The 26,509-nt window shown below is 39.9% G+C and overlaps 1 protein-coding gene across 1 annotated transcript; it reads left to right on the forward strand.

The window, feature by feature from the left end:
- The first annotated feature begins 2,566 nt into the window (after positions 1–2,566).
- LOC137256603 (uncharacterized) lies at positions 2,567–24,884 on the forward strand. The gene is made up of 5 exons (XM_067794484.1): positions 2,567–2,585; positions 21,144–21,272; positions 21,815–21,925; positions 22,838–23,020; positions 24,595–24,884. The coding sequence occupies exons 2-5, from the start codon at positions 21,188–21,190 to the stop codon at positions 24,876–24,878; spliced, it is 663 nt and encodes a 220-aa protein (XP_067650585.1). The 5' UTR covers positions 2,567–2,585; positions 21,144–21,187; the 3' UTR covers positions 24,879–24,884.
- The last annotated feature ends 1,625 nt before the right edge of the window (positions 24,885–26,509 follow it).

Here is a 26,509-nt window from a genome sequence, read left to right on the forward strand (position 1 = left end):
TTTCAGGTGCTTATACATCCAAGACAACTGGAACAGAATCTGTTCAGTCCATGTTCCTTGTGACTTGTGAATTTCCGCATTAGAACTGGTCTTCAGCAACTCATGTGTGTCATCGTATCTCCACTGCGAAGAGTGAGTGAGTGAGTTGAGTTTTACGCCGCACTCAGCAACATTCCAGCTATATGGCGGCGGTCTGTAAATAATCGAGTCTGGACCAGACAACCCAGTGATTAACAACATGAGCATCGATCTGCGCAATTGGGAACCGATGACATGTGTCAACCAAGTCAGCGATCCTGACCACCCGATCCCGTTAGTCGCCTCTTACGACAAGCTGAGTCGCCTTCTATGGCAAGCATGGGTTGTTGAAGACCTATTCTACCCCGGACCTTCACGGGTCCACTGCGAAGAATAGTACTGTGATGTTGATCAGTAGATTGTCTGGTTCACACGCCGTCAAATAGCTGGAACATTGCAGAGAGTGACGTTAAACAACAAACAACAAAAAACTAAGCACATTCTTTGCCGTGAACAACCATTTTAAGATGACTTAGCAGGGGAATCATAAAATATATATTTAGCAAAAGACTCTGAAGCTCTCATAAAAGAACAATGGTTTATCTCATATTTTAAATATTTGGTTGCTGACTTACAGCTCTGTTGCTTCGTGGACCCTAGCGATATTTACATCATCCCTTCAGATGTTAGCGATTTTGACAGATGCAGTAATAAATTAAAATAACACAGATTCCTGGATTAAAAACATGATATGCCTAACCTTACATGTCCACAGCGGAGAACAATATGTTAAAATGAATAAAATATACAAAATAAATAAAGTAAATAAAATAAACAAATAAAAATAGAAATGAAAAAATTACATTTCAGTAACAAAGTGAAAATTAACATAATTCGTTAATGGGGGTAGCAGGAATCGTCAGTGAGACAATTTCTGTGTTTTAATCCCGATCATGTTGTGGTTGTATATTGCACGCAGTGTTCGTAAACGTTTGTCGTGAAAACTGCAAACGATACATGAAATTACTTGCAAGACACGTTTTCCAAGTAAAGCACGTGCAGTGTGTCCGAAACAGGAGTAGACAGAATATAGAAGGCCAAACCTATTTCATCATTTCAAAATTTACGACGTAAACGAAGATACAAAATGCTAACACGGAATGCTACTGGCCGATATGTCGCCCCTGGGGAGTCAGCGGAGTCGCTGTCTGCCATTGCAAGACACTTAAATGACCACCATAGCACCATATCTTGATTATGCCCAGAAGTGGAAGACTAAGAATGACCAAGCCTTGCCAGGATTGACTCACCCGGGTGTTTCCGACTTCCTACAATAAAGGACATTGCAGGACACGTGCCAAATCGTACAGTTTCCATCGGACACATCAGAGTGAAGTCTGATAGGAGTGGGAATACAAGCATATCGACCAAAAACTGGATCTGTCCTGACACGACTACACCAACAACAACGTGTCCACTAGCACAGGCATGGTACCTGAGGAATTGGCGAGCGTTGGGTTAGCAATAAATCACTACACCGACCAAATCCTGCAAAACACCTTCTCTCACGCTTTAGCTGTGTTTCAACACGACAACGCTCGACCCCACACAGCTGGTGTAACAAGTGCCTAATGCAAACATCAGTGTCCCTCCTTATCGCTGGTCGGAACCTGGCGCAGTATCGGTGGGACGAGCTAGATCGACGCGCACGTAACGTCATCATTGGCCTCAAGCTATGCAACCACTTATGCAATTCCCTCCAAGACGATGTCAAGCAGTGACGGCTGCAAGAGGCGGTGTGACCAGGTGCTGACTGGAACGCCCCTTTGTGTCCACACATGTGCAGTGAGTGAACCTAATAATTATTAATGCTGACAATGACAACAATCCAAAATTTCGTGGTTTGAGTAAGTTTCCTTGCATACTTAATTGACTCGATTGTTTACAGACCAGCGCCATATAACTGGAATATTGCTGAATGTGACTTTAAACAACAAACTTTTAGGCAAACTGATAACTCACATTCCCGATTGCTCATTATCGATGACATCTATACCGATATATTGTATATAAAATGACAGATCTCGTAAGACAAATCATTCAGTGAGACATTTCCATGAGAAAGCGGTAATCAGTCGTGTAACCCGCAACTGTCGTTCGGAACGCACCTTGTTAATCTTTTGTTGTTCCATGAGGGAATTGATCCCGCCTGTCGTTTTATCTCCTGATCAGTTTGACAGAGGTTCCTTTTCACGTTATCAGTGAATTACTTGTTTAACAGTAGCGAGATGTATTGTTCATGAGACTGACTCTATCCTCTGTTAGATCATTTTGCTGGTCTTACTTTCACTTTTTGTATCCATTTAAGCGAGCCAGCTTGTATTGGTCCAGCGTGATAAGCGAATCAATAAACAGCCGATGCAGGGACCAATCGGTGATGAATCTTGAACGTTGGGACAGGTCGGGTGATGGAAGCTCTCACATCAGCAGTTGGGTTTATTCTTTCAAGATGTCGGAATTATGTGTTTTCGTTTTAATTCAACTATTTTCAGTGTGGATAGAAGTTGGTGAGTGAATTTTACCTCTAAAAGTGTTCATTGTGATTTACCATAACAACTTTGGCTAAATGGGATATGTGTATTAGTTCAGACTTCAGACACATACCCGAGAGGGGCTCCGGTTGGAACACCCCTCATGGGTACAATATGTCAAGCGCATTTCTGGAATATTGCTAATAGAGACGTAAAACAATATTCACTAACTCCGTGCAGTGTGCGAAATAGTTTCAAGGTCTTGCGAACCAGTCGCTTTAGCCATGTCTTAAAGTTACTAGCCCACAAAATAATTCAGTAGCCCTAAATTTGAATGTAGAAAATAAGCGAAATATTACTTTTATTATACCGTCATTCATCAGACCATAATCTTGCATGGTTTAAAAATGTGTCATAACGTAACAGGTCGGAGAGTGTGATATAATTACAAAATGACATCACGAAAATTCAATAGTCAGGCGGCCCAGTGACAGTGACTGTGGAGATTTACTGGCCCGACTAGATGTGTATTAGCCACGGGATAGCAGGCCAGTGAAGATTTCGGGCGCGACTGGATTTTACTCTCCATGGGCTAGAGGGCCCGTGGCTATTTCGCACACTGACTCCGGGTAGGATGTTTCTACCTGCTTATATTACTGTACATCCTTATGGTCCATAGAATGGCGATCTAAATTCAGTACAGTAATACCACGTATTGTTTATTAATTTATTGTTTTAAATGCTGTCAACTAGCTTTAATTTCTATTTGTGCTAATCTAGTTATTCTATTGTCCATCGATGACAGGTTTCCTATTCTTAATATACATAGTGTTTATTTCCCAATTCTAGTCACCATATGACTGAAATATTTCCCAAGTGACGTTAGATGTTAACTGCCTGCTTATCGCAAACGGCAACTACATTTAAAAAACCGTTCGGGTCGGATTGTGCAAGTGGATGAGGTTGGTAGTGGAGGGCACTGGTTCAAGGAACACTGTACTCTTCTCCACCACGCCACGCTGACCCAAGTTCATCTCGACGGTTGGGTGGATATGCCGGTGACACAAATCGACTGATCACGCTAAGCTCTGTGCAAACTGATTTAAACGACTGAAATCTTGTGTTGAATGGTTTGGCCCAAATGATATTACTGGAATTTTTAACGTCTTAAACTACTGAAATTTTGTGTCAATTGTTTTGGCCAATATGATGATCTACTTTAGTGTTTAAGTTATACACCTTAAGAATAACACTGACACTTAGGCACTGCATGCTGTCAAATATATACTGGCAGTGCAATGAAGTGATGACTATATCTATCCGGTTTTAAAACTGTACATGTACAGTATATTAAAGGTCTGTATTAGAATGTGTCATCTCAACAGAAAATACAAGAATTAACTGGCTGATGCAGTCCTGTATCCAACGAAGGTGAATCTATCCAAAAGTTGATATAAATGCATTATGAAAGATTCTTAACTCACTCTAACAATTTAATGCCATGGTATTTCACACATCACTCATCAAACTTCAAACATATGAATCGGTGATGTTCTTACATTTGGAAGCCAAAGTCTCAGGTACTGGCGATGAACAAAATCTAGATTTTACAAGCCACAAAAATAATAGATGAAGCAGTAACTAATTTTAGAATGTGTTTTAGTGACTTGTATCTTTGATGAGTATTTTCCGATATCCTCTCAAATTTGAGGTAAAGATAATGTTCTAAAGCAAGACAACATCTGACACTTCTTCAGTGTAATCCCAAATCAGCCATGTGTCAATACAGACGATGGACAGAGGATTGAGACATTATCTTTTGATGACCTGTCAGGACGCCTCAAGCAGCAAGTCAACGTCTCTACATGAACAGGATAAACTGTTGGAACATTCTAACTGGGACAGATTGCCATTGATAAATGAAAGTTTGCATTATTTCTTTTGGGTTCTATGTTGATTATTCTCCTGCTGCATTTCCCTGTAGGGGAACGGAAAGTCAAGTCCATTGAAGCCAAGACCAGCTTTACGTCAAATCCGCAGTATGAGCAGTAACGTTATCGTGTATCCATGAAGCTGCTCAGTGGCAAAAGGAATACGTCAAAACTGTCCAGAACTGTATCTCAACAAGATTGTCCAGAACGACAACCAGCTGAGATCGACAACTGACACAATATGCTCCCCAAACCATTATGGTGCCACTACAAAATCAACTGGCGTGACGTTAAGTTATCAGAACGTCAACTTGGTAAAGATACACCCCCCACGGATCGTAAAACTGCTGCAACTTAAGTCCAGGATTGAACCTGCCATTGGTCCACTCTCGTAGCTGAGTTTTTAGTTAGGCATACCAGAACCTGGAACATTCATGCATGGTGATGGAATCTCGTGTCGCAACACCGGTGCTAACCCGAGCATTAACAAAAAGTTGTCAATCGACTTTTGAGGAAGGGCGTGGCCACCGAAGAAGCAAAGGAATGTTCAAGGCCTCAAACACTGAGGAAGACCGCTGCGAATAAATGGACTGTCCCAAAAGTGACCGGTTTCACCTGGATACTTATACAAATGGGTTTTTTTTCTTATTTTTCTATATATTGTCTGTCAAACTCAAGCAAATTGTTCTTTCCATGTTCCAACCTCATGATCACGATTTCCAGGATTTCCAGAGATTGTTTTGGAGACACTACCCTTTAAAAACATCTAAATATAAATCAAGCAATCCAAATCTTCGAATGAAGTATTCCATACTATACTGAACATGTTTTATATCATATTATGACACCATCCAAGCTGTACCAGATAACAGGTATCCCGTTTACCACATTAACGACATCTGTGAAATTCTAGATATGCCTTTGTTAATGATTACTTCAAATTAAAATGGAGGCTTTTCTTACATTGGACATCGAGAATATAGTGAGGCCGCACACTTTTGGGACACCCCTCGTACGTCTTGCAAAACCCTATGATCCATGCTAATAACCTGCGGCAATACAATGAAATCTGAATGGCATATATAGTAGCCCATGTTCATAATTCTCGGCTAGTACGGAGTGTTGTATTAGTTTAGTTCTTCAAGATAAACATATCATCTATGTCAGTGTCACATACGTTATGATTGAACGCCGCTCCCTGTTCCATAGGATGATGCAATGCCCAACATAATTTCACTTGCGATCCGAGATTTAGGATATCGACACTATCCTCAAACACCAAAGCAAATCCACACAACAGAAAAAACGAATGCAGATGATCTGGAAGCTGAACATTTACCAAACCATTGCGTGTTGCAGTGTGAGCCTCGTTGACATTTGCTTTCATTGCACCCCTTATAACTGTGCTTCCTGTCACGCCTTGAAACATTACGAATGTTCCCACACATCACTGGAACTTACCAAAGGAGCAGAAGGAATACATCACTGAACTGACAAACACAGTAAATCAAATGTGATAGTGGCATATTTCTGGGATCGTTGTCTGGTCACCGAGTCGGACATACAACACAGATAAAACAACACGTCCTCTCCATCGATCGCATGAATCTTGATGTAGAAACCACAATATTTCTGGAATATTGCTGAGTACGGAAGTAAACAACAATCTGTTAGTCTTGCTGGTAGAAAACCTTTTTCAGTGCTTCATGTTCACATGCTGGCATAATCAGTTTCTATAAATGGATTAGCTTAGTGTGTGTACAGGGTATTAAAAGAAAGCAAATATTTGACTGTACATGACTCATGTACATTTCCACAGTTTGCAGAAAATTAACATACAGGTGCCACTGTTTAGTGCAAACAGGAACAGTGTAAAACAATATCCCCCACCAACTGATGTCCGTTGAGAAACAGCATAATCCCTTTGGAGACGTTGACAAAGGCAAATCAGCATTTACGACATTCAGCTCCACATCAACCTTTACATGACAGAAATCAAATATAACCCCACCGCTTGGCATTCGTAGGCAATCCAATGTTATAACAAATCTTTCGAATCGTTTTGCCTTTGCTGAAAACAAAATACCAGCATTCCTTAAAACCTGACGTTATATTAGTTTTGGCAATACTGAATATAATAAATTATTTTTCCAACAATTAAAAGAAAAGAATCTCTTGAACTGACATACCAATATCCCTCTTAAACAAGTATTTACACTGGTAGATCGAAATATGGCGAGAAGGGGTCAGCTGGTGCAATATGTCCTTATATAATACTGACCGAAGGTCGATTTTGACACAGAACCTCAGGCCACATTATTTGCTTTATATACTGAAACCATCGCTCAAGGACAGTTTTGTCAAAGATTTTTATGTTGACAGACAATTAAACACATAAAACAGGACCACCCATCCATTAATCAGTCCTCCGTTAGACTTTGTGAGAATCAATGGCAAAAACATTGGAATGCTAAAGTTCTCAATACGCTCAATACTTGGCGATCCCCAAACTATGTTTCAAGAGCAGATTCTCATACACCGATGTCGAAGCTGTGAATTATAATACAGACGATCAAACGCTAAGGATAAATAATCTAACTGTTCACCATCTGAAGAGCGGTGACTGTTTATTAACTGGTAAAGTTGACATTGCAAATCAACTTGACCAAACTCCAGCCAGGCACGTTTTGAAACATCACGATTGCTCCTACACTTTTTTGGAACATACCTCAAGTTCTGACATTTGACACAGACCAGGGGGAACATTTTTCCTGAATGGACAAACAGAGCAAAGGCTCAACAGCAAATATGAGTAGGTCAGGTTTTGAGAGAACTTTATCTGGTCACCGGGTCAGGCACAAAGCAGCTATAAAACAAAACTTCACCGCATTGGTCTTGATTGTGTTACCTCCATGCAGCTGAAATATTATTGAATGCGGCAATAACCAACAATCAATCAATCTTGCTTGTGAAAAAACGTCACAGTACTTCATGCTCACATGCTGTCGTAATCAGTTTCTATAACTGGCTTGGTTTAGTGACTTAGAGCGACGGAATGTGTATCGGGTATTCATAGAAACCAAATATTTGACTGTGCACGACGAATACACATTTCCACAGTTTGCAGAAAATTAACATGTAGGTGCCACTGTTTAGTGCAGTCAGGAATAGTGTAAAACAAAGTCGCCTATCAACTGATGTTCGTCGAAAAACAATATAATCTAGTTAGAGACATTGGGTACAGCAAACCAACATTCATGACATGCTGACGCCCGGTCCTTCGCGTCTACAGTGTATCATTAGCATTCGATCTGATCCTTCTAGTCCGACATTTAGCAATGTATTCTTAACCCCATATCAGGCTTTGCATAACAGAAATCAAATATAACCCCGCCACGTGGCATTCGTAGGCAATCCAGTGTGACAATAAATCATTTAAATCGTTTTGCTTTAGCTGAAAATAAAATAACATCTATCCTTAAAACCTGTTGTCTTATTAGTTTTGGCAAAACTCAAAATAATCAATTATTTTATCAACAAGTAAAACAAAACAATTTCATGAACTTAAATAACAATATCGCTCTTGAACAAGTATTTACATTGGTGGATCGAAATATGACGAGAAGGGATCAGCTGGTACTGACAGATACAATTATGCTCTTTTATAATACTGATCGAAGGTCGATTTTGACACAGAGGCCCAAGCAATGTCATTTGTTTCATGCACTGAAGACATCATCCAAAGGCTATTTGCTGATAGTTTGTCATGTTGAGAGACAATTAAACATTTAAAACTGGACCATCTATCCATTCACAAACCTTCCGTTGGGCATTATGAGAACAGTGAATGTCACAAACATTGGACTACTAAAGTTCTCAGTACGCTTGATGCTTGGCGATCCCCAAACTATGTCCCAAGAGTGGATTATCGTACGCCGATGTCAAAGCTGTGGAATATGACGCACAGCATAATTATAAGTGTCCCTGAGTTTCAAAAATAACAAGAGAAGAAAAGATTCCCTCTGCTAAATCCTAACCGAGATCACACAGAATATGATACAAAGGATCAAAGGTTAAGGATAAAAAAATCTACTGTTCGCGTTGACGATTTATCCAATGGTAAAGTTGAGATTGCAAATAAACTTGGCGAACTCTAGCCAAACATTCTTCGTAATCAGTATATGTCAATGAGTTTAAAATAGCAGGAAAAGGAGCCAAGATCATTCAGGTCATTTTGAAGACAAAACATATACTAGTTGTGTCTGTAAACATGGAGCGAATGGTAAATAACTACTGATTATTTTGGTATCTGGGAACAAACAATTACAAATATTCAATGTGGTTTCCAGAAAAATAGATGCACTATTAAGAATACATTGATCGCTTCGTACTTATTTGTCCAGTCTACACTAAATTAGGACGTAAATATCTGTAAATATATTCCATATACCAAAAATTAATTCGTCGTCATCATCCAAAAACGTAGATATTTCCTTGAATACTGCCACGTATTTGTTCTTTGCATTCAAAAGTAGGAAATTAATAAAGTCACATTAAGATTATATATGATGTACATACATGATTTTGATATTCTAGTTGTTTTAGACATGTGATGATCAGGGTTAGAACTAATCTTCAGTAACCCATGCTTGCCGTCGACGACTAACGGCATAGGGTGGTCAGGTTCGCTGACTTGGTTGACAAATGTCATCTGTATCCTAACAGCGTAGATCGATGCTCAAAGTGTTCATAATCGGTGAAAAACGTTCTTTATACCATGTTGGAGTCAGGATGTGGTTCAAATACCGATATTGATATCATTCACACACTACACTGGCAGTCGGAATACCAGACCGACTATCTAGTCATTACATCTTCATAGACACATATAATAAAGGAAAATGGTGTTGGGCTGGACATTGGAACGAGTAGGCGCGCTTACCTAGAGAGCCCATGGGAAATATCGAGTATGTATCAAATTACTCCTTACAGTAATTAAGGAAAGTGAGTGAGTGAGTTTAGTTTTACGCCGCACTCAGCAATATTCCAGCTATATGGCGGCGGTCTGTAAATAATCGAGTCTGGACCAGACAATCCAGTGATCAACAACATGAGCATCGATCTGCGCAATTGGGAACCGATGACATGTGTCAACCAAGTCAGCGAGCCTGACTACCCGATCCCGTTAGTCGCCTCTTACGACAAGCTGAGTCGCCTTTTATAGCAAGTATGGGTTGCTGAAGGTCTATTCTACCCCGGGACCTTCACGGGTAATTAAGGAAAGTGACAGAACGGCACGGTTTGTGTACAAGTCAACATACAATGGACATTATAGGTAATAGCACTTAAGCTATACCTGTGTTGGCAACACGACATTTGGCCTGTAGAATTGTGTGTGTATTCGGACAATGGCTTTCTAGAGGCTATATCAACTAAATCTTGTGTTTTGAAGTTCGTATAATCTACCGGGTAGAAGAGGATGTTCCACGTCTCTTTTGGCAATATTCCAACAATGTCACGACGAGGAAAACCAGAAATGGGCTACACACATTGAACCCATGGGAAAAAAACCCTTCGTCTTCGGCGTGACGAGGGGACACCTTAACCACTAGGCTATCCTACTTCACCCGTCTAATCTCAGGAGAGTGTGTGTCGCGGTATGACTCAATTGCAGCATACAGTACAGGGGCGGTACCATGTTTCCATTATTGTTTGTGGAAGTTGTATTCTTCACAAATATAATATTTGGTCTTGGCCATGCCTTCTTAAAGTCTAGATGCACACATTGCTATGTTACATATGTTGTATTAATCTGATAATATTGACAGCGGGGACACCACACAACCCTGTTGCAAGTCACTACAAGAAGCAGGAGTCACAAGCAAACTTGTTTCCATGGAAACACTGAAGACAACCTTCAATTCTGCTTAAAACGTCCTAATTTTAGATCAAAACGGTGTTCTAATTCTGCTCCTGAAAGACTTTCCACTGTTTAAGCTAGCTGTTTTCTTTTCATAAATTGGTAAGTTCTGCAAATAGCAGAAAACACAAGATGTAAGCGTCAGTCTTAGAGAAACTATATCTTCCAAATATATTCCCACACTCCATTCCCAAAGCATTAAACGCATAAATTAAAGGCAAGAATTTAAAATCTTCTGTTCAGCATAAACAATATTGTGATAAGTTCTTAATCGGAAAATCAGTCATTACCGAAAAATGGGTAATTACTAATAATCTTTGGATGAAAATTCATTGTCTAATTATAACTCTTAATAACTAAGAATTAGACACAGCACGAAAAAGAAAATGCGAAGGTTAATGAATAACAGGAAAGTTATATAACGAGTATATAAACACAACACGAGCTGCATGTGCACACTTTCATTGTGTGAGCGTATGACAGACCGTTAAATACTGATGATATTGATGATCACACATTGTTGATGCGGCGTACATAAGCAATGGTCACTCACTCACTCACTCACTCACTCACTCACTCACTCACTCACTCACTCACAAGTTTGTGCCTTAATATTTTCATCAGACCTTAACTATTTTGAACATCTTTGCTCATTCATAATGATTGCACAAGGCAGTTTCCCCTATGCAATATGTTCTGAAGGTGTTTTGAAGGTATTAGGTTTAAAACGCTTTGAGAGTTATTCCCCTTCCAAACCCGCGGCCTTCGATGGACGTGTACAAGGTCAACTGACAGTGTGCTTGAACTAATGAAGCCTGAAAGAAACCAAGTGTACTTTCACAATGTAATCAAAGTACTGCCAAACACTTTCAAACTGTGTCTGACAACCCATGTAACTTTGTTAGTTTGGCACTTGCAACCCAGTCATCCATATAATACTTCAAGTCGTTTCACATAATTCGAAGAATTATTTACGATTCGTTGCGATTCCGTCTTAAAGAGATTGTCAGTTTTGTAGAATCTTGACATAGCCCATTTCACCAAAGAGAAAGATGACATTCTGAAACAATTACATGTTTATGGTCGAGAGGTCGCTTCACTCGTTACCTATATAACGCATAAACTATTCGTGACTTCATGTGTTTCCAGTGAACCAGAGTAGAGGGAACGGCTGTTGCCATGCGGAAATATCCTGTCTGTCATTTTAAATAGGTAGCATGTGAAAGCTGTTAATTAAGTTGATGACACTCTCTCCACGGATTATTTCAATATATCTTGTCGAGACACACAGGATCACGATTAAGTGACAGGTACAATTATCTCTAAATGTAATTAACAAATGGTCCCTTGAGAAATATTAAAGCCAAGACTAAATGTATTCAATGATTTCGAAAACAAAACAGTATACGGGTAAAAACCGTTAATTGTTTTGGCCTGGTTTCCCTTGAGACGTTGTAGATGAAGTTCTATATTATTTATAGCCTTGTGTAACATACGAAATATCAGACAAAATATCTGAAGGTACTTGGACTTGCTGAAATTCGATGCTATTTCTAAACTGGGAATAAGACAATCACCTTTGATGAAGAACATAAATGAAATATTTCAACGACAAACAAATACTCATGAGAAAGAATATTGAGAAAACACAATACAGTATATCTTGTATATGATTGACTATTGAATATGCTCGTTATGGTGTTGGTTACGCAATGAGATACAACAGAAAATCCAATTATACAAACTCACTTTGCACTGAATATAATTGGTGATGATAATCACTGATGTAATGAGTTAAAAATGTTACTATTAGTTGAGTGGTTCAATGTTCATTTCAAGCTAATTTCTGTCTATTAACGTACGTTATCATCTTTGCTCAGTTTTCAGTTGACAGGGCTGAAATTTGGATTTTGCTTTGTGACAGGTACACGTAATGAATTTTACATTCGTACTTAATCGCAGAACTTGCCTACCTCAGATCAGTGTATGGTGTACCAAGAAGGGTAAAAATCATTCAGAAATCACAATTATGAACATAAGCGGCTATATGGGGTTAAATACCACAGGAGTTGCGATACTATTTTTCATATACGATAAAAGCCTGAATCAACGATCAAACAAAAATATAGACACACTGTTGTTCAGAACATGTCTTTGTCAAACAGCTTAAAATGTCGTAGCAATCTCCCCTATTACCGACATTAGCGTGTCTATACAGCTTGATATAAGTACCTATTTTTAACTGAGATTCAAGCCACCCGTTTGCCCTTGTTGAGAGCAAACTGCAGCATGGCATGTACAGACAAGTTCTTTATACTCCTTTTATCCCTATTTTCCTACCGTCATTGATCATTACTTCTGACAAACTCAACCTAAATCAAACAACGCCATTGTCCAGTTCTTACACTTCTGAAAGTCTAATCAGTTATTCATGAGTTTGTCGACTATTGTATTGTCTAAAAGACATAATGTAGGGATGAGGCCTCTCTGTTGAATTCTATAGCACGGGCCTTGGTTAAATAGTTTTGTTTGATTAATGAGTGATGCATTCAAGGTTAATTTGGTGTTTGATGTGCTATGCTGTCACCTCTTCATGCGATTAGATTATCGTTATAAAATTATGAACATATACCACAATATTCAACATTTAATCTAAACTCGTTTTTTATGTCACATGGGTGCGTATATGTGGATGTATTCACGAGTATACGTGGTGTATGGTTGAATGGCGACTGTTTAGGTTCATCTTCACTAGGGTACATATTCGATCGGTATTCTAGACGTGGGCGAGTCAAAACGGAGGGATGCAACTTTATGGATGACGCAATAAACAAGACGTTGTCACAGAATACATAACTTCAATGAAGTTGTATGCTTCATTTTTATCACTAGAGTGTATAGATGTAGAAGTATACTAAATTCTACTATGATTTCAGTAAATACTGGATTGTGATTGGTTAATCAAAGTCATTCAGAAGTACACTCTTAAAAAAAAGAAATATGACACAATTTTGCACACATATGTAAACTCAAACATGTTTTGTAGTTGCACGTTGTTTTTGGAATGTTTTAGAATATCGTGCTTGACCAAACGCAACCAAAAATGACGGTTGTATCAATCAGGATTGTCATGATGTGCGTGGATGTCATGCAGCACGAATATCAGGCACAATGATTGTTTATCACACGCAAAACATGAGTACAGCATGTGACCATGAAAGACCCAAATGAATCTCGCAATTTTATCCACGATCTTTGCAAGTACTGTACACGAGAATGGGACGTCTCAACGCTGCCGATCGAAATCAGGCAATTGGACGATTGCAAGCTGGCGAATCAAAAAGTGAGGTTGCAAGGATCTCCAACGTTCATCCCAGCACAATAGCTCGATTATGGGATCGATTTCATCAATGAACTTCGACAAATACCAGGAAGACATAGAGTGACCACACCTGCCCAAGATCGGTACATACATCCGGGTAACCCACCTACGTGACCGCCATCGTACCACCCGGGGCAGTACAAGTACAGTGTGGAACCCGAAGAGTGTCCGATCAGACAATCAGGAACCGTCTCCGAGAAGTAGGAATACATGCAAAACGTTTAAAAGTTCCCCCCTCCTTGACACGACTACTTCGACGTCGACGAGTGAGATGGTGTGACACAGTGCTGCCATGGAACTAGAGGCGCATATGGTATAACGATGAATCCTGTTATCTCCTCAGGCGACGTGATGTTAGAGACCGTGCCTACAGACGACATCATTAATTACACACACTAACACCACTACCGTTGTTTTTTTTCAAATAAGCTTCACACACTGGTCACAATGGATTGAAGTTGTTTTAGTGACGTAAATGATTTCACACACGTCCTCGACTGTACGAAACCAAAAGCACCAAAACTAAGCGCTGCTAAAACGTCACAACATTTAAGACACTAAAATCCATTAAAAATGACATTTAAGAGCGTTGACGCTGCACAATGCATTTACGAACACGCTGAGAAAACCCACCGATTCAGCTGAACCAACTGAGTTGCATGATAGGAGCTGTTAAATGCGAAAGGAATGGCAGATCAAGGTAAATTCGTGTATTTGACAGCCGATGTTTGTTGCTATATACACATTTACTAATCCTTTGAACTTCAAGATAAGAAGGAACACTCAAAATTTTCAAATAGTTTTGGTGTCATGAGCGATAGCTAAGTACGAAAATATCAACCTTTTCTGTGTCAACGATAAGTACCTATCACACAAGGACTGGTTTGTTTGTTCCATTGGCATTTATAACGGAACCTTGCCGTTTTTATATCCTTTTTATTGGCGTCACGAAATACCGAATTTACACCTAGCGATAATAGTATGTTATTTACGATCAATGAAAAAAGGAACGTCAGCAAAAACAATTTGTATGTTTCAGCTGGTTCCATTCTCATGCATGTTCTTGGAAGCCCCAACACTCATATTTCCAACAATAAATATGTCATAGTGGCGTTAAAGAGGCGTGTATTTGTACTGATTCCTTATGGGTATCTTCACAATGATCGTTGAGCCGTGTTATACTTGACCTGTGTTCAACCTCAAACGTATTGAACAATGATTTCAAGGTAAAATGTACAGGGTAATTTGTAATGTTTGATGAAATGCTCCTGGACAACCACACTAACGCCTAGTTTCTGACTGTGTATAATTTTGATAGAAAAAAAGCTTTTAGATTAGAAAGAAGAGAAGATATATTGAGAGCTAAGCGAAGAACCTGAATATGAGGAAATCTCAGCTTACTTCAATCACAGCTGTAGCATTTTCAGAAAGGGTGGTTCAGATGGGAAAATATCGCAGGTTAGGAACTGCAAAACAGACCAGCGGGGCTCAGTAGGAACAATATTGAAGTCTGACGTTTCTAAATCAACATTGTGTCTGTTTCGCCCTCGTCGATTCCAAAGAACTTCACAGAAAACAATCATTTGAATCATGTGCCTCTACATAGCATTTCCAATTATGAACTGCTGTAGTAGGGGCATTATGTTTTAGGGTTGTGTTTTACAGAAACAAACATAAAGTGTCAAAATTATAGGAACAGCGACAGTTCAATAACACCACTTTTTGAATTTTGCGCCAATTAGACTGGGTTTGACTTTGCGCTATGTGGACAGTTTCACTTCTGAAGTCTCTGTGAAAAATTATTTATGAATGTATGCTTGAAACGAAATCGGGAAAGGATGCAAAATTGATCAAAGCGATTCATGAAACAAATAGCGTGATAACTGAAATCAACTCGCTTAAAATAGTTTCCTTTTTCGTGCATTTCATCAAAGGGTGTTGCGTGGCTCTCGACAAAAAGCTGTGCAGTGTCCATAAAAAATGACATTTAAGAGCGTTGACGCTGCACAATGCATTTACGAACATGCTTCGAAAACCCACTGATTCAGCTGAACCAACTGAATTGCATGATATATGGGCTGTTAAATGTGAAAGGAATGGCAGATCAAGGTAAATTCGTGTATTTGACAGTCGATGTTTGTTGCTATATACACATTTACTAATCCTTTGAACTTCAAGATAAGAAGGAACAGTCACAATTTTCAAATAGTTCTGCTTGGTAGATATGTGGCGTAACCACAAGGATGATTCATGCTCCTTAGTACGACAAACAAACACACAAACACATATAGGCACTATGTGAGTCACTTAATAAGGCATATAACAGCTAAAGTCTTCAAATACATTATTTTACTTCTGCATATGAAGACTTCGGCCTTATCAAGGATTTATATCCTCATCCTTCTCCTTCGGCCGAATCGGTAGATATGTCAATAGTTTTCTGTGTCACTGTTACGCCTTGATCGTTTTCTATAAGCTACCCCGATGTTTTAAACCGAGTTCAACATCACATACAAAACGGTGTCCAACCGGGAGAGAAACATCTGAAAATACCAGTTTCTGTTAAGGTCACATTTCATGGGATGATATTACAGATTTAGTGAAATTTCTACTCTGGCACCTTTTGACATGTGCACTTTTTTATCAAACTAGTTTATGCATATTTTCCATTGTTTTTAGAATGTTCTTTAAAAGACCCGTGAAGATCAAGTTAGAATTGTTTTAAGTAGGTCATGATTGACGACAATCGCGTAAACTGATGCTCATGATGTTGATCACTTGACTGACATTGTCTCGTCCAGACCACCACCGTATAGCTGGGGTACGGCATTAAATAAATGTATGAATGTGTAAAACCTTTCAGCTCCTTTCCAGAACGAACCAGTTACTATCAACTCAAGGATTCGCGTTAAGAAGTGAAGGTGTCGCAAACGCATGCTATACAAATATACAGTCATAATTATATCAATTACAAAGCAGGCAGTTGGCTATTCTTTGCCCCAAGACGAATCACGTCTTCCACCAAATTATTTGTTTACTTTCTCCCAGCTGAGCAATTGTCAATAAGGCTGATTTCAGTACGCTTCATCTGTTCTGACTGGCATCGAAAGGCTTTGTTAAATACCGCATAGGAGCCTTGAGGATACCGGTTAGAACTGGTCTTCAGAAACCATGCTTGTCGAAAGGGGCGACTGACGTGGTCGGGTAAGTTAGGTCCGCTGTCCTGGTTGACAAATACCATCTTATCCCGTGATCGATGCTGTTGATCACTGGATTATTTGGTCGAGACAAAATTATTTACAGACCGCCGGACATAGGTAGAATATTTCTGAGTACGGCGTTTAGAAACAAACTATCACACAACAAACACCGGATGGCAACAATGGCTAATTCTTGCAGTAAGGGGAGTAACTCTGATGCATGTACATACTGTAACTGCCGCTAACATTTTGTGTTTCCAAATTAAAACTCGCTGGTGGCCGTCAATTTCTGTCTCAAAGGGAAACTCGTCACGCGTACTCGTCACTTCCACCTTTATCGTTTGACATCCGGGAACCTTTCTTTACATTTTCTATGGCGGTATGTTAATAACTAATTAGCAGAACCCACCATATTCAAATTCTTTCATTCCAAATTTTCCAAAATCCCCAAGGCCTATGTCAACACTTAGTCTAACTGCACGTTTTTTTAAATTTTGAAATTATTTTATTGGCTCCCATTGGTATTCCTGACTCCGCATATTTGATCGATTGAAACGCTGTGTTTTATTTCCACCCAAAGTAAATGGATGAAACACAGTATAAAAAATTGGGGATGGAAATTGTCGAGAATAGACATGCCCGAAAGCCGGGACGTCATTGTCTGTTCAGTGTAATTTTCGCGGTGCGTGTTTTCGTACATGAGCTAATCAAAGCTGTGATGGTTGTTGTCGAATTGATTGATTGAGTAAGTTCTTTTAACGCCGACCAATGAATCGGTAGCTTCTGAGTGAGAACGTTGGGTGCAGTACTGGTTAAAACTGAACGCCAGGGGTGCAATGTGTGACGTCCCTTGCGTGATATGGCTGACATATTGCTAAAAGCGGCTTAAAACTGAACTCATTCACTTGGATGCAACCCAACACCATGGTGCTAATAAATGTGAAAGAAAATCGAAGTCCCGTCCTGGATTAGGATTTCTTTCCAGTGGATGTAGCGTCTAAGGTCTGCACAGGGACCAGTGAGTTTTGATTCCTGGTTCCCCAGGTACTCTAACATTGCACAGTTTGAAGGCATGAGGATTGTCTTCAAAGTTTATTTCATTTCAGTTGTACTTGATGTAATATATAAACGTTTGTTAAACATTTTAATAAAACAATTCTCAAACCGGCATAACCGAATCTATGGTAAAACTGTTCTAAAACAGTACGGCACCGTAGGCGTTCACTTGGACATAAACATTTCAGAAATATTTCGTGAAACGTTTGGGGTCGTTTAGCAGCAATTATACAGGCCGGTACTGCTTTCCTTAAATGGTGTATCTTGGGAGGATTGTTTGTATTGAATATACTTGAAGGTTTTAGGAATAACAATAGAATTGTAATTGATTTAGTTTTAATTATGATTATTTAACATAAATGAAATGGACTGCTTAATAACAATCATGATGGGCGGTGCATGATAACAAATGGAAAATTCCAAAATGCAGACTGTTCACCAAGATAAAAAACAGTGAGATTGGAGTTTTAAATCGACATCTAGCCTCGTGGTTAAAGCGTTCGCTCGTAACGCCGAAGACCCGCGTTCGATTCCCCACATGGGTACAATGTATGGGGCCCATTTCTGATGTCCCCCGCCGTGTTATTGCTGTATTATTACTTCAAGCAGCGTAAAACCATACTCATTCACTCACTCACTCACTCACCATGTGTTCCTTAATGCAGTTAGGGTACATCTGATAGAACTCTGACTAGAATACTGTTGAAATGGTAGTACTTCCCAACTCATTTGCTCGCCGGAGTCATTTGCCACATGCACACACGGGTTATTTTCCCCCTGTATTGTTTTGCTATGCCTCACTGATCTGTTAAGGGAATCTCCCAAAACAATTTCCCCTATGCCCTGTCATTTTTGTCCCCATGCTTGTCGTGAAAAGGGTACTAACGGGTTCGGATGGTCAGAGTCGCTGACTTTATTGACATGTCATCGTATCACAGTTATGTATATCGATGTTCATGATGTTGATATTGGATTTTCTGTTTCTGGTCCAGATCACTGGATTGTCTGGTCCACGCTTGATTCTTTACAGACCGCCGTCATAGCAAGAATATTGCTGAGTGTGGTGTTAAGCAACAAACAAACAGAACAAACTGCGTACCATGTACTTGAAAGCCATAGAACCATATATTTTCGGTGTCGAACGCTCCAAATCCCAGGTGTTGTTTTGGTGTCATGAGCGATAACTAAGTACGGTAATATCAACACAAGGGCTGGTTTGTTTGTTCCATTGGCATTTATAACGGAACCTTGCCGTTTTTATATCTTTTTTTATTAGCGTCGGTATTCGGTATTTTAATACCGAATTTAAGCCTAGTAATAATAGTATGTTATTCACGACCAATCAAAATAAGGAACCTTAGCAAAAACAGTTTGTATGTTTCAGTTGGTTCCATTCTCATGCATGTTCTTGGAAGCCCTAACACTCATATTTCAAAAAATAAATATATCATAGTGGCGTTAAAGAGGCGTGTATTTGTATTGATGCCTTGTGGGTATCTTCAAAATGATCGTTGAGCCGTGTTATACTTGACCTGTGTTCAACCTCAAACGTATTGAACAATGATTTCAAGGTAAAAAGTACAGGGTAATTTGTAATGTTTGATGAAATGCTCCTGGACAACCACACTAACGCTTAGTTTATGACTATATATAAAAAAGCTTTTAGATTAGAAAGAGGAGAAGATATATTGAGAGCTAAGTGAAGAACCTGAATATGAGGAAATCTCAGCTTACTTCAATCACAGCTGTAGCATTTTCAGAAAGGGTGGTTCAGATGGGAAAATATCGCAGGTTAGGAACTGCAAAACAGACCAGCGGGGCTCAGTAGGAACAATATTGAAGTCTGAAATTTAATACACAGTGATTTGGAGCCTCTGTCAGGCACTAATGGTATAAGAGTTAGCGTGCGGACAAGGTTACACATGCAGTTTGAAACGGAATGCCACAGATATGCCAGGACTATCAGCAGTTGAACGTGAGAGGGCCATACGTATGCTCCAGATAGGGTCGACACTCGCCAATGTTGAAAGGGTTTCACGCTGTGCTGTGTCATGGAAGGGTCCCTTGATGGTGTGATTGGCATTGTCTGTATCCAGCTGGTCATGGTGCATGGCTGGGTGTCGTCTTTGGATCAGGTTGTGCAGGTAGACACAACAGCGAACAACAACAACGACGACAACAACAACAACAACAAAAGAAAAGAAATGAGGACCACAGAGAAGAAATGTCTGTAACTGATGGTAGAGACTGGTAGAGACTGTGGAGTTCATCGGTTTCCTGAGTTTTACGTGATTGCCATCAGGTGCCACCACTACATGTGGAAGGGTCCAACACCTCTCGTATTCTTGCAGTTGCCTGCCGTTCTTGCTCAGCGGTGAGATATTGTTGTTTGGGTCATTGTTGTTTGTTGTTGACACAGAAAATATAAAGCCCACAGATCCATGAAGAGTGCCGTCAGGATGTCCAGCCCACTTTTATACTCGAGTGACGATTTTGGAGACAAATCCGAACAGTATTGGGCCAGGGTCAGATTACCCTACGAATAGTAACCGAGTTGGCGAATACGTGTCGGGAGACTGCTGGAAGTGTGAGATTAGTGTTATAATCGGATCAGTCAGACACCGCCTATGAATATGGCATACAGACATCAGGCTGCTACAAGTCTTTCATCTGATTAACCCGATCAATGTTTGATCCCTAGAGGACTCAAAAAGGGGTGTCGTGTGAATTATCATCGGAACCCTGATATGTTCGCAAAACTGGGATTAGTTCGGCTTCAGATAAAATTCCATCTGTAAGTGGAATGACTTCAGCTATAAACAACCATCAAAGAAATCATTTACATAGGATAATACACATAATGTTGACCACTAGATTGTCTGGTCCAATAGCAGTCACCAATCTAGTCTCTCTCTCAGTCCCTGAACCATAGTATTTTCCCTACAGTCTTGCCTTCCCTGCAGTGCTTAAGCTCTAAATGAAGCAAGTCTAGATTTGCCATCGCCTCATTTCCAATTGTTTGATACTGTCAAAAGTATATATTCAGAGACTAAGCATTTGACTATCAACAAAACAAATCTGTAATGTGGTGTGTATATGTTTCAGGATCGACGGCGTGCGTAAATACCGATACAAACTGCAACTACTGGATGGGGATACACGAGTGCGTTATTAATCCGCAATACATGATGTGTTACTGTGCTCTGGCCTGCAACACTGGTTCCGAGTGCTCCGGTGAGGATCTTCCAAGTCCTATCAATGCGTTTTCAAAGGACGAAATATGATTGGGTGAACTTTATGACCTCAGGAAATGTGTAACCTTGCTATGTGTCTACCTCCATTTAAAGCTGAATACGCTGTGTCGAACTTTGATATTTCGAACGTATGGCTGTCTCGAAGTTATTGGTCTCTCAAATTTGTCACGAATGAAAACCATGGCCCGTGCGTATTCCTTCTTTAGCCACCATTTTCCATCTGTGTCTAACATTGGACTACTCGACGTATTCAAGTAGGGCCATGGCTATGGCATTGTCAGTATGGTAAATGAGCAAGGAATATAAACAAGGGTTTCCACCACTGACCACACGTCCATGGACGATGATATCCTGTTTTATTTTCAATGAAGCCTTGGATATGATAACTGCAATCCCGGCTCATTACTGAACCCCTTTAGGTACAAATACTGACATCTTTTAAACCGTGCCCCATGCATTGTTTTTCAACTTCTACAGTGGTGTTGATATGAAATAATGTGAAGACTTTCAACTGCGCAACAGGTGCGGCAGGAGATGACACAAACTGTGAATGCGACTTCCATGCCTCCAGAGGATCCTGTGAAACCAGTGACCTGGCAACAACTTGTCCTCGTACTTGTTCCCTGAGACAGAGTAAGTGACACTCCACCTCTTGTTCAGTCGGAGTAGATATTATCAGTCATGCCCGTAACATTTCTTGCTCCTGCACACTGCATCGGCATCTGTGGTTTCCTAATAGATTGAGCAATCTTCACCTGCTTCCACATCCATCGTTTCGTCAGACACAGTCACCACAATCTCCTTTCACATCCATCGTTTCGTCAGACACAATCACCACAATCTCCTTTCACATCCATCGTTTCGTCAGACACAGTCACCACAATCTCCCTCCACATCTATCGTTTCCTCAGACACAGTCACAACGATCTCCTTTCACATCTATCGTTTCGTCAGACACAGTCACCACGATCTCCTTTCACATCTATCGTTTCGTCAGACACAGTCACCACAATCTCCCTCCACATCTATCGTTTCGTCAGACACAGTCACCACAATCTCCTTTCACATCTATCGTTTCGTCAGACACAGTCACCACAATCTCCCTCCACATCTATCGTTTCCCTGAAAATAAGAACAACCTGAATATGCTTAGGAGCTCTTCTGATTACAGCGAGATCCAAAAATGTTTTTTCTCTAGATTGAATTAGGGATACCCTTATGTCGCCACAGCTTTGCAGTAGTTAAAGATTATTGAGGGCTACTAATTAATATTTTTCTGGCAGCTGTCTGATTTGGAGAGAGATTTGTCAGCTTGGTCATCACTTCTTCACTCACTTCACTTGAGGTAGTACTGAGATACACTTGTTTTTTTTGGGTGTTGTCTTTGCATGTATGGGTCAGTGGGGGGTGGGCGACTCGATTATTTACAGACCGCCGCCATATAGCTGGAATATTGCTGAGTGCGGCATAAAACTAAACTCACTTATTCGCCCTTCTGCAGTCAGCCTTTCACTCGATCACATATTCAAAATACGTTTTTTTCAGCCGTCACGTGCCCTCCACATGATAACTACCCAAACGCTATAGCTGTTGGTCAGAGAAGATACCTCGATCGAGTCACATATATATGTAGCTATGGATACCGTAACGATGGTGACGTCGGACTCCGGGTGTGCGACTCTTCTGGAACGTGGAGGCCGTTTGGTGCCACGCCAATCTGTACATATGGTAAGTACCACGAAAGATACGAATCAAACTCAAGTGGGATAGGTTGGATGGGTTTTTGCTTAACGTGACACTCAACAGCATTCAAGCATAAGCATCGGTCGACGCAACTGGGATATGATGACATATGCCAAACAGGTCACCGAGAGTGGCCACTCGAGGCCGTTAGTCTTACTACAATCATCGACTGCTGAAGACCAGTTCTAACCCGGATCTTCGCGGGCTGGAATTGTCTTGAAAGTTATCAGGCAATATTAGGTGCAAACATCGGTCGCCTCTTACAACAATAACGGGAATGGGTCAGACATGAGACATACATTCTTTTGAATCAGGTAACGAAGTCCACCACACCGTTTTCATGAACATTGGGAATCGTCATTGGTTGTCTGTAAATCACCCTTGTATCATTTTCGTATATTCGAGAAGGTTATTTTCTGACTTGTATATTTTCTCAAAATGATTTTAATAATTAATATCAGTTCAATACATTTAGGCATGGCTTCAGCCCAAATGTTTCAAATTGGTCATAGAGACATGATGTACAACTATGTGATATTTACCGTTAAAAAGTTGGTGATATTCCGTTTCGCGAGCATATCACTAGCCAATGCCAATGAATATGGAGGAAACATAATATATACCCATACAGATTAAACGTTTTCATAAAAATGGACTATATTATCACATTTTCCCTTAAATTCTCTTCATCATCTATTTCCTCTGTGGCTTCATCATTTGCATTCTATCACTCATGTAAATATGCATCATGTTTTATGTGATGAATTTGATTTGCCAGTGACCATTTTAAATGTTTCCAACAGTTAATAAAATATTTCTGTTGAAAATGTTGACTGCTGGTATAGTCCGTTTGGCTCATAAGCGGACCGAGAAATTGTACGAAAACTTATAAATATAAAATACTCAATAAAACGCTTATCATGATCAAAACATCAAACCAACTCTATGAGGTTTTTGCAGAATGTTTCTCCTGAAAATACAAAAAGACCTTTAGCAATCTATCATTAACATAGTGACACAGTTCACTATTTCTTACGAAGGAGGTGTGCCGAGAAAGGGACAGCCAGGTGTGCGAGAAAGGATCGAGACTGCACAGCACAGGATATTGTCTGTTCCTGTGCACGTGCCTCTCGAACATGAAAGATTTAGCCCGCATGGGATGCTCGTGGACAACGCAGTGGCCCCATACACTTGCATGTGGTGTCATTCCTGATTTTGACGGTTTTCAAGAAGGTCGTTAAATCACTGAAGACCATTAATTTTGGCAGTTATCTTGCATCACACACACACTTGTTAGTGATGGTTCCTTGTCGTTTTTTCTTGTTTTCTTTTTGTTTTTGTTTGTTTTGTTTTTTCATATTCAAACTTCACGCCATGCACCAATCATCTTTAAAGAGCGATTACTGCAAACAAACAACTATGGTCATAAGTAAGTACAAATGGTGAAACATTCAGTATTCTAATACCGACATTGTTTGACTCCGATATATCATCAAATATGTTCAATCGTAAACAAAAAATGAATTCCCCTACATTGATATTGATTCTCTAAATTGCAGATTCAAGCCTCCTGATACCCTGTTCGTCTATGGTGACTTCATTTGAACGTTGGTCTGCGCCAGTGACCAAGGTTGGGATCCTCGATTGGAGTCAAGACATCAACCACTTGGAGTGCTCGGACATGTGCTTGAGGGCGCCTGGGTGTTTATACTTTGTCCACGATCAAGGAAGCCGAAAGTGTTTTTTGTACTACAATGTTGTTCGATCCGGGTTCAAACTAACAGAGAGTGGTAGCGTGTGGAAGAAACTGTTTCATGTTCAGCCGGTTAGGTACTACAGTTAAGACAGCCTCCCCTCCAAAAAAGACAGTAAGGGATACAAAACATGACAATGTGTTAGTGAAGAAGTTTGGTTCAGCGCCGTTCGGTCATTGTAATGTAAGAAGAGCGCAGTGCTAGTCTCAGACGTTTTTGCAGTTATTGTTGTGCTTGCCAACCAAGGAACTCAAACGGGAGAACATGGATGTGAACGTACAAAGTATTGGTTCTGGCATGCAAACGGGATGCAACACTGCAGCGCCTACAACGACGGGGACAAATGTTCTGTCCCCAAGAATGGATTGAATTTTGTTGTTGTTTATTATTCTGGGAGCTTTAGGACGTTAGGTTTTGTTTTCGGAACAGTTCTGTCTCTGGTAGACTTGTTTAAATGTTCAATCGGTCATTACATGTCAATTTCACGATCCTCTGCTGTTTTGGAGAGTATGTTATTGTCAAAATGGTTCTTTGATACGTTTGCATGTACTTTCATGGAGGGATGTATGGTGGCGATCGATCTGCGATTTTATTTAGAAAATGAATATGACGTTCTGCAGAGACAATCTATGTCACGAAACATATATTGTGTGTAGACATTTACAGCTGCAAATCTAAAAAAATATCAAGTCTTCGTACAAATTCGCGGGTTATCGTGACAATATCGAATGTTATGTGTTAGTATGTGTGTATTTGTTCAACGAAGTGACTTTAGACAGTCTTGTGTTTTGGTATCAAAACAAAATATTTGTTTGCACCACGCGCAATTTCCTTTGCTAGGTGTCTCTTCCAACAAAATGTAGAAAGAGGGAAACATGTCTGTATATTTGCTTGGTTGACATCAGAATAAAAGTCATAGCTTAATTATTGTGTATGTAAAACATTAAAATGGAGTCAGCCAGGAAGTTAGGTGCTGACCTTCCATTAGGAGATATGTCGATTAAGGTAACATCAGGTAATGACTGTTAAGCACAGCAATTAACATGTAATCAGTTGAAGCTATTGTTGCAAATGTCAGTTCGGTTATTCATTAAACACATTGTTGAAACCCATGATATAATGAAAGCAGTGTTCACGTTACACCAGTTACAAGGTAAACTTCATTGTGCAAAGAAATATGACTGTATGAGTTGTTATACAGTCCAACAAAAGACCGTTTCACTATTGATTGCGAAGTATTTGAACATGACCAACAAAATGTTGTTTGCGTGAGCGTCCTCGGTGAGGTAAAAAATCAGAAGACGAGATAGTACAACTGGAACGAGGTGCATTTGACAACACGATAACAATGACTGAATTGTACATCGTGTACTTAGTCTAGTATAGTCACTTGGCGTTATGTATAGTAGATTACCTCAGTACAGGCTAACGAACAACAATATATACGACACTCATTCGTGCGATAGTTTGAAAATGGCCACTTACGCTGTCAACACAACATGTTTGATTGCATTGCTTGTTGTTCAAAGCTACTCGAAACAATTATTCAGAGCTATACGCCGTCACAGCAATTGCAGAATAATCACGGAAATATTTCCTTTTAGTCAGTCAATGCATTATTGACAAACTACCTGAATCCCACGCTGATTTCCGAAGGAACTGTTCAACCCCTGATCAAATCTCTACTTTATATGTATTAAGTAAAAATGTTAGCTTTGTG

The sequence above is a fragment of the Haliotis asinina genome, chromosome 11 (assembly GCF_037392515.1).
Source record: "Haliotis asinina isolate JCU_RB_2024 chromosome 11, JCU_Hal_asi_v2, whole genome shotgun sequence".
Lineage (NCBI taxonomy): Eukaryota > Metazoa > Mollusca > Gastropoda > Lepetellida > Haliotidae > Haliotis > Haliotis asinina.